The 16,157-nt window shown below is 42.6% G+C and overlaps 1 protein-coding gene across 12 annotated transcripts in view; it reads left to right on the top strand.

Annotated features, from left to right (window-relative positions):
• The first annotated feature begins 4,517 nt into the window (after positions 1–4,517).
• Positions 4,518–16,157, top strand: part of DLG1 (discs large MAGUK scaffold protein 1) — a 145,624-nt gene continuing 133,984 nt past the window's right edge. For 4 of the 12 annotated variants that reach the window (XM_051626113.1, XM_051626112.1, XM_051626111.1 and 1 more), the window contains exons 1-2: positions 4,519–4,755; positions 5,048–5,179. In XM_051626113.1, coding sequence (XP_051482073.1) covers positions 4,737–4,755; positions 5,048–5,179 — 151 coding nt within the window. In that variant the 5' untranslated portion in view covers positions 4,519–4,736. Of the gene's footprint in view, positions 4,756–5,047; positions 5,180–16,157 lie in introns of all 12 variants that reach the window. The other 8 variants (XM_051626121.1, XM_051626119.1, XM_051626116.1 and 5 more) reach the window with 3 other exon arrangements.

Raw genomic sequence — 16,157 nt, 5'->3', positions numbered from 1 at the left:
AGTCTCATGAAAATTAGCTAAACATAGTAGTTTTTGCAGAAAAAAAAGACATATGATGCCATGCTTTCATTCAAGCAGAGCACTCGTGAGAAGTTGTCTGTGTCTCTTACAACCCACAGAATTACAGATGATAAGGAAAGGCACTCCTGAAAAGACAGCTCCTAGAAGGTAAAGGCTGTGGCACGTGATCTAATCTTATCAAACATCAGAGAATAAAGAGTAGAGACATAATGATAACCTAACCTCACTCAGCCTTCAGTCATTATTAGTTAAGGGAAATTGGGCTTCATGAGTTTCATTGCTTCCCTAGTTAGCTGTGAAATATTGCACTGAGTTTGCAGGGGAAGTGAGAGCTTTCCTGCAGCTGTCAGAGATCCTTTTATGAGTAACAATTCCCAGTTTTTATGAAAAAAGAAAATAATCTGCTCTGTATAGTACATGATGACTGCTATACTATGTGGTGACTTTGGGCATTAAACAGATGACAAACATAAGATGCAAAGGATCAATTATCTTGTTCTTGTGTTTTGTTCTATTAGTAAGCCCAATATAAAAAAACCTTTGAGTTTCGGTCATTACTCTTAAACAGGCAGCAATTCTTAAAGTTAACATTATCGATTTTAGCAAAATGCCACCTTATACACCAGTGTCCAACTTGAAATGAATATGAATACATTTATTGAGTTAGTCTACCCCACCTCTGCTGTAACCGAGTTTGTCTGAGCTCATTAACTATTGTATTTTCTTGGCCATACTGATGACTGTAAACTCTTGCAATGTGATGATGTCTGCTGTCCTTTTTGTCTTGGTTTTCAAATGGCTGTTGCTGCATTGACTGGTGTGTTATGTGTGGATCTAGCGAATGTTTCTTGATGCCCAAGTTCATCATACCTCTGCAGTTACTGTGTGGGGTGCCAGCCACAGCACATCTGCTTATATTGCCATTTGGAGCAGTCCACGTGCTTGTCAACTTGTTCTAGAGGGGCTCAAGGGGTCCAACAGGTAGCTGGCATGAGGTCAGACCCCTCCATGTCTTGTTTCTCTACCTGTGGCCAAAGGGTGACTGCTGCAAGACACACATGACCTGACAGTGTTCCTGTTCCCTGTGGTGGGGTACCAGCTGTACAGGTGATGTTTCTAGAGCAAAAGAGCATCTGGCCTGGCTGAGGAGGAGGTGGGAGCTGGGGTACAATCAGGTACAATTCCCTGGTGAGAGTCACTACTGTGATCATTTCCAGAGCCTTGATGTAGTTTCTCAAAATGGGAAAGCATTGTCTCTATTTGATTATGGGTTAGTAAGCTGGGTTTATTAGCCTCTAGCATGAGCCCTGCTAGGATCAGGTGGCTGTTATAGAAGTTTTTCCACATCTGGGCAACATGCTTGCTGTGCTGGCTTCCTTGCTGTCAACAGCTGCCTGCTCCCATTTCTCACATGCCTCCTAAGCACGGTGTCCTTCAACATCCTGGGGCTGTAGCAAGCTGCCTACCCCTGCCCGAGGTTTGATTCGAGACTGAAGGTCCCACACAGGTTGCTGGCAGCTGTTACAAAAGAAGGGATTTTAATGGTGAGGTGGGAGGCAGGGAGAGGGGGCTGTCAGTCAGATCCCCAGCTACTTCTGGGGCCAAGAAGGCTACAACAGTGACAGGCTACTGCTTGGTATCTGTTCTGGAGTTCCTATGCTGAGGGTCATTCTGGAGCTCAGCCAGGACATGTCGAGCACAGTATAATGCTGACTTGTATGCGGATCACACCACTCACAATTTAAGCACAAGCCTTTCTGTATGCTGCCTGTAATGGTTTTATTTCAGTGATACTGCTTAAGCCATGGCATAAATGAGGCTCTGGTTCATACCCAGTTTCCCCCCCTCCAATGGAACTACAGAATTTCCTGAAAACTGGAGTCCTAAAACTGCAACGTGTAAAACATGACAGTTTTGCAACACTGACTCTTACTGCAATGTGCTAATAAAAATGCCTTTTTCCATTCATGGGATATTTTCTATATATGCTGGAATTTAAAAATTACTTTCTACAGAGAAGTTGAATACTGTGCTTTCTGGTTCAACCACTTTCAGTCAACAAAGATACTCCTAGAACTGAAACAGAAGTGCCAGGAACCAGCACTGCTCTCTGAGGTACAATAAGGCTCACCTAATTGCTTCCTGGCTTGCTGATCCCTCATCCTGACCCCCTCTTTGATGTTTTGTTGGGGGTTTTTTTGTGTTTTTTTTTTTTCCTGGACCATTAGTAACAAGTGAGAAATGCTGTCTCAGGGTGTTATATATGGGACTATTTCTCTATCCCCAGCACAATGACCGTATGTAATGGGATTATCTCTTATTTAAAATAAAAAAGCCTTGGAAACACCAAATCCTGTTTATGAAAAAGTAGTTTCTTCATGGTGGTTCCTTTAATTTTTGCTTTGTAATAATACTTTTTTTTTTGTCAGCAAAATGAACCTAAATGATGCAGATGTGTCCTTTCTGCTAGCTAAATTTAGGCTGTTTGTCCTCTCCTTCTGTATATATATTCCTCTGACATCAAGAGGACTATGGCCCCTTTAGAGTACATTTATTGCTGTTGTAAACAGTCAAAACTGATGAGGCCAGATGATGGAGGCTTTTGCCAATGTCCCTTCTTAGCATGCTTTCATTTCAAAATACGTGAACTGGTACCATTTAATGCCAAAAGTCTGAAGGTATTAAAATACAACTGGAAAGGAGAAAATGGGAAATGTGTGTCAGCACTAAATGCATATTCTGTTTTACTCAATGAGGTATGTGAACAATTTTGCAGTACATAGCTGTGGGAGGAGGAGAAACTCCTGGTGCAAATCTAAGCACAAAACAGGGGAGGAATTGGGGGAGGGGGGAGAAAGAGAAACAAGAGAGGCCTTTTCTAGGTCTGGGTTAGATTTGTTGCAGTGTAAATTTTCTTTAAGATTAGAACTTTGTCACAGCCAAATCTAGTCCTGATGTTTAGACATCAAATTTGCAAGAGTTTCCCAGGAGATTCTTTTTAGGTACCTGGGGTAAGCTCTTGTACATTTTCAGTTGTATCTAAATCAAAAAAGTGTAAATGGAGATGCAAACTTAGATCAAATAAATCACATCTGCAGGATTTGCTTTGAACTTTCAAGTCTCTCTCTCTGCCTCTTATACGCACATACATACAGGGTTTGAAGTGTTTCAGATCTGAGGTTCTGGTTGACTGTCCATCTAATTGAGAAATAAGAAACATTCCCCCTGAGTACAAGCATTTGAGTTACCCCTAAATTCACCAGTTTTAATACACATTTGCTCTTTAATGGGCATCTAGACTATGCTGCAAAGGTCATTCACCTAGCACATGTTCCTGTCCAAGTCAATTATTTCTATGCTCTGTCTCCTCTTTGCTACCATGCAAAAAAGTGAGCTGTGTGCACGGCCTCTGAAGGCACCTCTTTACCATTTCCATGCCAGTTTTGTCAAAGTAGCTTCCATGATTCTGACCAGTCCGTGATGTCAGCCTACACAGACCATTTCTTAAACTTCCAAACAAGCAAGGCTTTCCATGCTATCTCCTGATGTGTCCTGATGTTACCCTTATGTCCTTTGATCACCACAGCAAAGCTATTTCTTTACCCTACTTCACACAAGCCCTTCCTCTGCTGCTCACGCTGTTTTATTGCCAGGATGGCTGAAGGAAGAACAGCCCACCCAGACCGGGTACCCCTGCCATGTCACCAGGCTGCCAGCTCCTCGGAGCAAGGAACATCTCCAGCTGCGTATTTCCACTGCTGGCAGCGCAGGAGCTGATCCATGCCTGGGGCTCTTGCGGTCCCCGTGCCAACACGGTATTTAATCGATTTCTGCCCCTCGGCTCCTGCCAGCTGCCCACACCCGCGGCCACCGGCAGCTTCTTCGGCGGCAACACCTGTAGCTGTCCCGCCCGCCGGGGCACACAGCGGGGGAGCGGCCCGGTGGGGATCAGCGCCGGGGCGGCCTGAGGGCGGGTTTCATTGAGGGGACGGTCCCGGTGCCGCCCGGGAGGCGCCGCGGGAGGGAGTGAACGAGGGAGCAGCGGCCGCCGCTCGGGAGGGGCTGGCGGGGCCCCGGGAGCGGTGTGGCCGGCAGGGAGCGGAGCCAGCCAGCTCCTCCCGCCCCGGCCCCGCCGGGTCGGGCCCGCAGCGCCCGCAGGGGCAGGCGGGGCCCGGGACCCCCGCGCGGGCGGGGGCGGGGCCGGGGCGGGAGCGGCCCCTTTAAGGCGGGCGGGAGCGCTCACCTTGCCCCCTCCCCCCAAGGTACCGGCCCCGCGCCGCGCCCTGATTGGGCGGCCGCCGGGCCCGGTCACGTGGCGCGGGGGGGCGCGCTCCCCACAGCTCCGGGCCGCCATTTTGCCTGGAAAGTTTGGAATTTCCGAGCGGAGCGAGCGGGAGGCGGCGGGCGGCGCGAGACGCCCTGCCCGGCCCTGTCCCGGCCCGGCCCGCCCTGTCCCGGCCCGGCCCGGCCCGTCTCTCGCAGAGGCGCCGCGGCGGGCGCCGGCAGGAATCCCGAGCGGAGCCGCTCGGGCGCCGGCCGGCCGGCGGTGTGTGGGTCGGTCGGTGGGTCAGGCGGGGCGGCCGCCGCGCCCGGCCGGCAGGGGGAGCCGCCCCGCCGCCGCCCCCGCCGCCGCCCCCGCCGCGCCGCCCCGGGCCGGGCTCAAAGTTTGTGAGGCGGAGCCCCGGCCGGCGGGGGAGCCGCGGCCCCGCAGCGCCATGCCCGTCAGGAAACAAGGTGAGCGCCGCACGCCCCGGGGCCCCGGCAGCGGCCGCGGCCCCTGCCTGACAGCCGCGGCGGGACGGGCGAGGAGGGGCGGCTGCCGGGAGCCGCCGGTCCCCGGGCTGCCGGCGCTGCGAGCCCGCCGAGGGGCACAGCCTCCCCCGCTCCCTCCCCGCGGCGAACAAAGACGCGGCCGGGCCGGGCTGGGGCGGTCCCGCCCGGGGAGGCTCGTTGCGTCCCCGGCGTGTGCATCCCCGGTCCTGCTACCTGGGGCGCCGGGTCAGCCGTGTCTGGTCTCCGCTTGCAGATACCCAGCGAGCCCTGCGCCTCCTGGAGGAATACCGCTCCAAGCTGAGCCAGGCGGAGGACCGGCAGCTGCGGAACTCCATCGAGCGTGTCATCAGCATCTTCCAAAGTAACCTGTTCCAGGCTTTGATAGGTAAAGGATGACTTCTCACAGTTTGCCTTCAAGCTGGTCGATTCGTGCGTGTGCTGTCTCTTGCAGTGTGAAGAAGAAAGGGTGGTTTGCCCTTACGTTGCAAGCCATGTGCTTTTTGTCATCGTGTTTTTGTTTTGCATAGTAACATGGGTGCAGTTGCAGATCAGCAGTTCTTGTTTTGTGCTCTTACTTTATTTGGGACTTTTGACTGGCCCAAACTACTCAAAATCGTGCTGCAACTTTCTGCTGTTACTGAACATTGTTTTTCCACATATCTTTATTCACTTGAACCATTTGGAAGGAGGGTTGGGGTTTTTGTTCTTGCTGTTTTTTTTCTTTTTAGCCCATATCTAACATGCTAATGAATGACTTGGAATGGTTTTCCTCTAAGGTAGGATTCAGCCAAATGTTCCTCCTGAAGAATCTCTAAAAACATTTACAAAGTTTATGTGTGAAATGCAAAGTTAAAGTAAATGAGAGGAAATCTGTAATGCTTCAGGGAATATTACAGCAATTTTTTCTCCTTTTTTTTTGGTTGCATATTGAACTGTAATGAAAACACTACTTAGTCTAGAGTATTTGTAGCACTTCACTTAAAATGTTCCCATAGGTCTTGTTGAACTACTTGCATGTAATTTTGAATTTCACGCGTGTCTTTTTGGAAAAAAAATTAAGCATAAGTATAACTTGCAGAATCTTGACTTTATTTGGAAACTTCTGCAGCAAGAAGCAGCAAGATGTGGTTTCTCCTTGGTTGACTGACACTGTCTTTATGAGAGCTGATGAATGAAAGGGTCTTGTTAGTTTACCGGCAAAATTTGTAAAGGACGGCATCCTTGTCTTTTAACAAAGTAACCTCCTTCTGAATTGTAGTAATAACAAACATTAGCTACATTTGTTATTTGCCTTGCTGTGTGGTTAGTGTCATTGCAGGTGTGCATGTTGCTTCATAGTAACACAGCTTCTTTTAGTGTATGTTGTGGTGGAAACACAGGGACAGACAAAACATAAACATGCATTGCTGCGTGTGGGCTGTTTTCTTTTGGAGCATTTATTTCATCTTATGGGTTTTCAGAAGATAGTAATCTTGCTGTGTTTGCCTTTTAAAAATCATGTGAGTTCATGGAAGGTAGTTGTGAAAATAGGTCAGTTACAGAAATCTTTTACTTACAGGAGCTCTGCATTTCTCTTCAATAGTCAGTTTGTGCTAACGAACTCCCTGATGAAAAGCTGGGCATAATCTTTGTGGGACATGTATCAACAGGATTCATCCATTGGTGGATGAGAATATTGAAGTCTTATATTGGAAGCTTAATGTGCTGCAGTTGTCCCCTTCATTTTCACCCAGCAAATCTTAGTATTGACTGTTTTTCTTGTTCTGAGTGTGTGTTAAGTTTTTTTAAACTGTCTTGAAGGTCCACACAGCACTGTTTTTCCCTTTCATCGAATAAGATAATTTATAAGCAGTTTATAAATTGCAAGACACAGTTTCTTCTCACATCCACATATGGATCTTCATTGTTTTAATAACTCTGCACCTAATAGTAGTAACCTTGAAATAGCATGTAACCTCATGTCTACTGGCTTCGTTCTGCAAGAACAGAAAACAGGAACGTGTTGTTGCCTGGGTGGGCTACATGGCCTGTTTTCTGGTCTTGCAAGAAGTTGTTCAGTGCAACCCTATGACCCTACTTTTTGTTGAGTTCAATTAATTTGTCCCTTCACAGTTGGTGTTGTGCTGCTTGAGTGTGTTGTGTTAGCGTTATATTTACTGGTTCACTGTGTGATTGTTTATTACAGAGTGTATGCATATGTTCCCTGACTGTTGGTCTGAAAAGTATTAACACAGTGCTTTCCAAGCAATTCATGCTGCCAGCTTGAGTCTTTTCTCTTTAACCTACTCCTTTCCATGGAAATATATTGAGGGAGTTCTTGTTTGTGACAGGCTGCTCCTGGCTATTGTTTTCTTGGAAACATGTTTTTGTGATGTGGCTACTGTATGAAGGAGGTGAAGAGTGGGAGAACTTCCTGGAAAATATGAGATCTGGAGGATAGCTGCATTTCCTGGGGAGACCTTGAGCCTGCTTCTGCCTGTCCTCTTTCAGTGAAGATTTGGGAGCAGGCTGGATGTAGCATTCAATAGTGCTATAGGTTCACATGACTTCATAGCAGATTATCAAGTGTGCCCTTTTGAGGAGTTATGGTATGTCCCCAGCTGGAGCAGCTGATGCTGTTCTGACAGAAAGCTTCAAGCTCAACTACCAAGATACTTCTCATATAGATCTTCTAGAAAGCATGCAACGTTTAGTTTCTGGGGTTTTTAAAATCATAGTAAATAAATAAATAAAAATCTTCATCCACTTATTTTCTACATTTTCTGCCAAGTTACTGCACTAAAGCCAAGACCTGCCTGTCCATGGTAGGTGAGAATGTATGTGAAGGCTGCCATCAGGATTTGCTGTCAACTTCATGTATCTTTTTTAGTATAATTTTTAGCTTGGCAATCAAGTGCTGTTCTTTCAAGCAAAAAATAGACATTACATACACAGAATCTGTTTGTGTAATTAAAGTTGTGTGCTGCAGTCAAGCTTAGTAAAATAGTCTTCTAAAATTAAAAATATTCCTAGTTATAGCTAGAAACATGAAGTAGTTTACTACTTTTAAAGTACTCCTTTTTTCTGACAATATTTAGCTCCATTTGCACATGTGTTAAAAAAAGGGAATTCTAAGAGTCTCTTCGTACCCTGGCAATGGGGTTGGCTGTGCTGCCTTCCTTACCTTCCTTTTTGCCTTGTCCTTTATAGCTACACATATAAAGATTTTTTTCGCAGAAAATGGCAAATTTGACTAGGGGAGGTTGAATGTATTGAGCTTCATATGTGTAAGCAGTCTAATTTATTTCACTTGGAGTCCCACTGACATGAACATCAGCCTCCAGAATTATGCTTATGCGCTGGCTATTCCTAACACTAAAGATCCAGTGTGGGAAATTTTGAAGAAAAAAAGTTGCGGTTTCTGTAATCCTTACTGGACTGAAGAACATCTACCCCTTGGTAATCGTTAAGGTTTTATCACCGTAGTTTGGATTAATGAGCTTTATGAATTGGACAGAATATATTAAAAAACTCTGCTAGTATGTTTTCACATGTCAGAGAAAGAATTCCTATCTCTCTGAATTTTTTTTTAAATTGATGTTTGCATGAAGGTAAATGCTTTGTTGACATTTATCAGCAGTCTGACTAGGCCTGGAACTTCTAGGAATATAAAACATCCTCTGAGTCTTTCTCAAGTCTGTCCACACTGGCTTTGTGAACTGAATTAGGGGAACAATGTTAGATTTTAAACTGAGTAGTGTGGACCCAATCCAGTCTACTTCAAAGTTAGTACCCTTTGGAGTGGAGTGACCACATTCCAGCTAGATGGCCTGCAGCCCCAGTTCTCTGGGCTGTGTGTGGCATCTCTGCAGACATTCTTCCTCTTTTAGCTTCCTCTTAATTATCCAGCCTGGAAATACTTTCTGTACTTGCTAGTTAATGCAGAAGCTCTCCTTTGTAACTGAAACCAAAAGTGCTTGGTCCTGAAGAAATATCAGTATCAGTTTTTATTTTAGTGATACGCTTTGTTAATAGAGCTTGGGGTATGATGGCACAGTTACCTTTGCAAATCAGCTCAGGCCTTGAAGGGAATTTTTATTGTGGCTCTGTGTCATTATGTAAGACTGCTCTTCAGTTAACTTGAGGAAGTTGACTTTATGAACTGCTGCCCATTTTCTAAATGTTACTGTACTGTTTCTAAATGTTACAAGTTCTTTTGGACTCAGTTGAATAGTATTTACATTAAGAATCCAGAAATTCTTGACAGTAAGTTGAGAATCCGGTTAGATAGCCAGGGAGTATTGTTTTGGTTTTGTGTTTTATTGGAAGACAGTTCAGAGAGAATTGGATCTTTTGTTAGATTGGAGATAACTGAAATTGTTATCAGTGCTAAATAGTGTATTTTCACATTGAAATCTTCCTCTTGCTGCATTTTTGTGACTTTTTCCCCAAACTGCAACTTCTGTATTAAAACACCTTTACTGATAGTTGAGGCTGAAACATCCATGGATATAGTTCTTGCAACTTTTATGTGTTTTTCTGCTTTTAGGACAAGCTACCTAAGGATACTATGGTTATGCTTACAATGGTCTCTTTCCCAAACTTATCCAAAAGTTGATCAGGTTCAGAAAGATTTCACCTAGAGTTGTGTCTTCAGAGGTAGTTAAGTATTTGATTATTTTAATGTATTTTCTTTTATAGAGGGAGGATGAAACATTTTAGTTGGTGTCCAGAGAGCTGGAGTGTTTGCTCAGTCACTGTTAGTGTGCTTCTACCATTTAGGTTGTTGTTGCTTCAGCAGAATGTCCTGTTTTTTTGAAGAACTTTAAATCTTCCTCTTCAAGGATCCTTGTAATGATGAAACAATCTCCTTTGTTTTGCACAACTGCTTACTTTTTTGTATGTATGTAATGCAGTTTGATAGTGTGGAAAATTTGGGGGGTTGTTGTGTGCTTGCTTTTTAAAGAGTTTTCCATGCTGCATACGTGTGTGCGTGTGACAGTGTAATGTATTGAATTTTTGGGATTAGGTGCTGCTTTTAGTAGCCTAAAATAGCAAGTAACACTAATGTAAGTTGAGTAGCTACTGGTATGCAGAGAAGTAGTATTGTGGCAAAATACTTTTGTGGTTATTGCACTGTGTGTAGAGCATTGAGTAGCTGCACTGTAAATTTATCAGTTACAGTATTATTCTCTTCACAAGGTTACCATTAGAAGGGGCTGTTGACAAGAAAACTGTCAATAAATCTGCTGTTTGTTCAGGGGCTTAAAAGAAAGTTGAAGTTGGGAATAACTGGTATAGTTTCCAAGTTCTGGGAAGTGTTCTCTTCTGTCCTGTTCTTGCTTTGCTTTCTTTCCTGTGTTGCTTCACCTGTGTTACCTGGTTCTTAGCTTATTTCCTCCCATGCTGTTGTGTATGTACCTGGCTTTGCTCCAGCAACATTTGCTTCAGCCCTTGGGTGCAGGAGGAAGGGGGAAAGCACAAGGGAGAGAGGATATTTAGTCTTAATCATGGTGATCCTGGTAGCAAGGGCAGGATGTCGTATTCAGCTCTGCAGCTGGAATGTATCTTGTGCATCTGGTGGCCTGCATTTTGAGGGATGGTCCCTTTTTTGGTGCAGGTGGAATGAATCTTCAAATAATCTAGACTCTAGCAGCCAACTAGTAGTCTCCTTGCACAGACAGTTTCCACAATTACAAGGCTAGGCCAAAGTTGCGTGAATGTTAAAGAGACCACAGATTGTCTAGGGCTGACACTAGAATAACGTCCTTAGCTTCATGTTTCTTCTCCAAATTAGGGAAGGCTGTAGAGCTCTTTGGTAAAGGTTTTGTAGGAATCTTGTCATGTGTGAATATCTTCCCATCCGTGTTATCAAAAAGGTTATTTCGACTTGAAATGAAAAGGTCAGCCTAAGACAGAGGTGCAATAAGGAAAACTTGTGGACAAATTTTAAAAGCATTGCAGGTATAAGTCCTGTTTTTAGAAACTTGTGTTATAAGTTGGCCGCAGGAAATATACAAAGTGAAGATGTTGTGAATGAGTGATTAAGCAAGGAGGAAAACTTGAATGAACAGTTTGGAAAGCATAAATGGACGGGCTGGCAAGGAGTTCAATGTGTCTGACTGTGAAAAGCAGCTAGAGGGATAAAAGCAAACAACTAGATCTGAGGTTAGATGAGGGTAGTTTCAGTTAAGCACAGATTAGGGAGCATTTGTGTTACAAGTGGAAAATAGTACCTCATGGAATTTGAGTTAAGCAAAGGAGTCTGTGCAGAAGGGAGTTTTGAAGGGTAGGACCGAGTTACTGAAACAAGTGGAAGGGCTGAGGGTGGGTAGTTGGGTGCTGCAGCTTCTAGCAAAGGATCTTGTAGAATAGATTATCTGGCAAGGAAGTTACAATGCAGCTTACAACTTTTGTTTTTAGGAAACCTTGATTGTGCACAGCAGTGGTTATTTTGATTTTTAAAGGAGAAAAGCCCAAAACAAGCCACTCTGGAAGGAGCTTTACATGTGTTATAATGGGGCTGGTTTTCACTTTTCATAGTATGAACACAAACATTTTTTTTTGGTGATCAGACACACATGCCAAACACAACACATGACCAGACACAACACAACCAAAGAAGACACAAAGGGAATACTTAGTTGAGTCTGGTCATTTGCTTTGTAAATGAATATGAAGTATTTCTTCGTATCTTCTTGGTGATTGCTAATCGTATACTTTTCAAGTCCTCATTTGCTTGTGCTAAAGGGATATTGATAAAGCAGGTGAAACAAGCATGCAGGATTGAGACTTAGAATTAGCAGGAGTTGCTTTACAACTGAAAAATGAAAGGCTGTAGCATTGGCAGGTTCCTTTGCCTGTTATGACAGTGATGATTACTTATATTTTGTCTATACATGCACATGTAGGGCTGCTTAGAATTTGGCGGATGCCATACATCTCAGATTGCCCTGAACTAAAATAACATGTTGACTTTTGTTTTCCTTTCTAGTAGTTTTAAGACTTAAGTTTTTAGTGCTTCAGGTCATCTGGCAAGAAGCCCTGAGAAAGATAGATGTCTTTCCCACCCTCTCCAACTCCCTCTCCGGCCCCCCCCTTCCACCTTAGAGAAGTACTTAATTTGTAATGGTACACCTCTTCCTGGCCAACGTACAGGTAGTAAAATTCTTAACAGACCTATTTGTTTATGAAGTTTATATTTGAAAAATAAACAACGGGCATTTGCATGTGCTGTATTTGGGTGATTGAATGTCTGAGAAGAGGCAGACCAATGAGAGACGATAGAAGAAATTGCTCGCATGGATAAATCTTCAAGTGAAATTCTAAACTGAAATAAGTCAATTTATGAAAGAATTCATAAGCTCCTTGATTGCTTGCAAGCCTGAGGGAGCCTGGTTGCACTGCAAGGTTCTTCTGAACAAAGCTGGTATTTAAATGCTTTGTGTTATCAAGTCTGTACATTGATACAAATATATCTAGTGGTTTCCTGACTTGCTGACTTTGACACTGGCTGAAATTGGTTTGTTCTGCTGTTGAACATCTATCAGAAAATAATATGTCATGGATGTCTGTGGATGATTAACTGTATAGCTGGAGCACATAAATCATGGTCATGGTGCTGTGCAGCGGGACCTCAACAGGCTGGAGAAATGGGCTGACAGGAACCTCATGGTTCAACAAGGAGAACTGCAGAATCTAGTGCCTGGGGTGGAACAATCCCATGGACCAAGATATGCTGTGTGCTTCCCAGCTGGAAGGCAGCTTTGCAGAAAAGGGCCTGGGGATCCAGTTGGTCACCAAATTGAACGTGAGCAAGCAGTGTGCCCTTGCAGCAAAGGCAGCAAATAGTATCCTGGACTGCATTAGACAAAGTATTGCCAGCACGTTGAAGGAGGTGATGCTTCCCCTTTGCATTTTAGAATGCAAAATATGAACTTAGAATTTATAAGAAATGAACAATCAGAAACCAAACTTGCTAAGTTAACACTTGCTCCTGCATAAAGCAGTTAAATACATTGCAACTAAAAATCTTCAAATGAGAATACAATTAATACAGCATATACAAATGTGGTTGTTAACTTCTTGTATCTTGTGGTAGCAGTTTACAGCTTTGTGTAGTGTATGGACAACAGTTCTTTTACATTCACAGTGTCTGGTGCAGTCTGTTGTAGTAATTATGTCAGTGTTTTAGTCCATGAAATGTTAAGCTTGTGAGGAATTTCCTGGCATTTATTTAAGAAAAGCCACCTATAACCCACAAATGGTCAAGATGCTTAAAGTGTAAATGCAAAGCCTAAAATAGTAGGTTTCTATGATAATCAAAGGACTGCTTTTAATTAAAAAACCCCACAAACTTTCAATAGTAAATGCCCATAAAATTTCAGTCATTTCCTCTAAGCTGTAACATTAAAGGTCCAATATCAGAAAAATAAGGCATAACATAATATAAACAATTTGAGTAAGTTTCTCAATACTTGTTAGAAAGCCAAACCATATTCGGATATGGGCTGGGAAGAATGGGGAATGGGAGACTGAGGGGTACAGGGAATCCTTCCCATGGAGATCTATGGTGTTGATGGTTTAGACAGGATGAGACAGCTGGGGCTGTTCAGCCTGGAGAAGAGAAGGCTCTGGGGAGACCTTACAGTGGCCTTCCAGTACCTGAAGGCACTAGAGGAAAGCTGGAGAATTTATTGTGTATGTGATGTGTTTTACATATGCTGGATGGTTGTTCTTTGTTATGTTATCCCCCAAACTTTTTTAGCCTAGTTCTGCAGGTTAATTTCTTTTGACCAATAATTAGCAGTTGGTGAGTGGTTCATAGCTTTGGGGCCTCTGATGTAATCCCGTGTCTTGAGTTTCAGGGCATCTGCTCTCATTTTGTGTTTGTTATCCTCTATGCTGCTTTTTATTCTGGAGTCAGGGAATTTATTCCCTACAGAATAACTACTTGTTATTGATTCCTATTAGTCACAGAAATATGCTCACTCTTACTTGTATGTACAATCTGTGTGTGTGTGCATGTAGTTATGTATAAGTTTTACTTAGCTTCAGATAATGTGTGATGTAACACATGGGTTTTACAAATACTTTTTATGTATAGAATGTGTAGTGTTCATATGAAAAATATATGTTTACATATTATTTAAGTATCAGCTGTGTGTATTTTTTATGTAAATATTTATAAAAATAGGTCTTACATCACACAATTGTCTGAATCAAAGTAAAAACTACAAGTTAGATAAAGTTACCTGCCTTTAGGTGATTGCTATTAGAGTTAGGCAAGCTAAAACAAAGCTCGAGGCAGGCCTGGACAAGTGCAGAGGCCTGTTCATTAGCTTAACATGAGGCCTGTGGCCTGTTAGAAACAACGTCAACATCTTATTTATGGGGTTACACTGTTCTCTTGGGAGAATGCAGTTAGAGGAATCCTGTCTTTGACTTGCAAAGTTAGTTATCAAAGGCTTGATGCATAAGTGTATGCTGAGAATAATTCTGCTCAGTTTTCTTTTACTAGTGGATTATATTAAAATGAAATACTCCATTCAGCAGAAAAGATTTATAGGGGGAGCTTGTCTTGACAATGAGGTTTTTAGAACATACACTGACCTTAAGTAACACTGATTACAAGTGTGCTCTCTGTTGAATATGTAGCAAAAAGTATCAGACACTCCACATGCCAATAGAAATGCCAAGCAGAGGCCTTATGTCTGATTTCTAAGGAGCCTGGAAGAAATGTATCTGAGGGAATGGTGTCCTGTTGCTGTTTGGAATCCTTGTCCTTGGAGGCAGATCCTTTGGACAGATTTGATGTAGGCTCTTGAAGTACCATCAACTGTACTTAATTTAAGAGATGTTATAAGAATTCATTTGCTTTTTCTGTTCTTCTGTTCTTTTAATTACTGTGTTGTGGTTTTTGGTGAACCTGAAATTCCCTTGTGAAGTCAATTTTGGTTTCAATTTATATTCTGTAGATAACTTCTTGTTTGCTTTAAGAATGAGCAGTTTTAGCTTCTAGTGGATCACATTACTGGTGAATGAGCCTGTTCAAAGAACAAAACTGAGTGGTCAATAGGAGGAGGGGAAAAAGGGTAATAGACCAGCAAACGTGTAGTGGGTCAACTTCTACTGTAATGAATACTGAAAAATATTTTGTCACCACTTTGTTTTTTACATTTGTAATAAGCTAAGAAAATTAACTTCTTTTTCATGTCTTAGGAATCCTTCTTTACAGAGCTGGTGTTCTGTCACTTGCTTTGTGTAGGATGTTATTCTTGTTACCATCAAACATACTTATGATTTGGCTGCTTGTTGTGGTTTTACTTATAAGCTGACATAATTCCAGGATGACTTTTCTGTGTTGCCTACCAGTCATTGCTTCTGGTCACTTTGGCTTTCCTGAAACTTTCTGCTCCTATTCTTTAATTGTTAGTCAGCTGTTCTCTTAATGTTCTTCCTCTAGTTAGAAATGTTTCCCATCTGTGTTTTCTTGTACTGTCGTGTGATGCCTAGTTTGAATGATTTGTCTATAACTTAGTTTCCTTTAACTTAGTTTGAGATATTACCTGGCTTGGACTTAACATGGGAGGGAAGGGGCTGAGACATGAAAAAAGCACATCTAACTTGAAGAGGGAATATAACCATAAATGTAACAAAAAAATTACTGTTTTACTACCTGCTTCTTGTAAGAATTAGGAAGATATTAGAATTTTTCATATGCTAATCATGCATCCACAGATTAATATGATTTCAGTAGGTATCTACGTATGTTCATGCAATGAAATGTTTTTTTGTTAGTTAATAAATAGCAGTAGACCAGAATAATATTTTTTTTTTTAGGTTGAATTTAGTATGACTTGAGTTTTTGGCTTTAAAATGTGCAAATTTCAAACTCATGCCTTATGGACCTAATGCATTCAGGGTGCATAGACTGCTTGTCTGTACTTGTAAGTAGTTAATGTTTGCATTCTGGATAGTAAAAATTTAAATAAATGCTAAAGAAAATGGTAGATATTATCATATAGACACCAAGCTCCTAGAAGCTTTTTCTGCAGATTTGGAGCAAGTCCAGGATAAACAGAAACTTATCCCAATATTAAGTGGTGTCCTTCATAGAGAAGTGGAGAAGATGTATGGGAAATAATGTGCTTTTTGAAACAAGTCATTCTGCAGCATGAATAAATGGCTACCTCCGCTGGCAGGGACGTAAAAGAATAGTAGCAGAGTTGAGAATCGGTGCCCTAGATTCCTCTTGCAAAACAGTTGCACAAATAACCCCTTCCCATAAATAATGTAGTAATCTTCCTGGCTTGGTTGCTGTGTGTTGCAGCTATAGAATCAACTTAAACCACTGCCTATTTTAATATAGCAAGTATTCTCTA

This window comes from Apus apus, chromosome 8, assembly GCF_020740795.1.
Source record: "Apus apus isolate bApuApu2 chromosome 8, bApuApu2.pri.cur, whole genome shotgun sequence".
Lineage (NCBI taxonomy): Eukaryota > Metazoa > Chordata > Aves > Apodiformes > Apodidae > Apus > Apus apus.
Note: the sequence above shows the minus strand (reverse complement) of the source record. Positions and strands in the feature narration are given on the sequence as shown.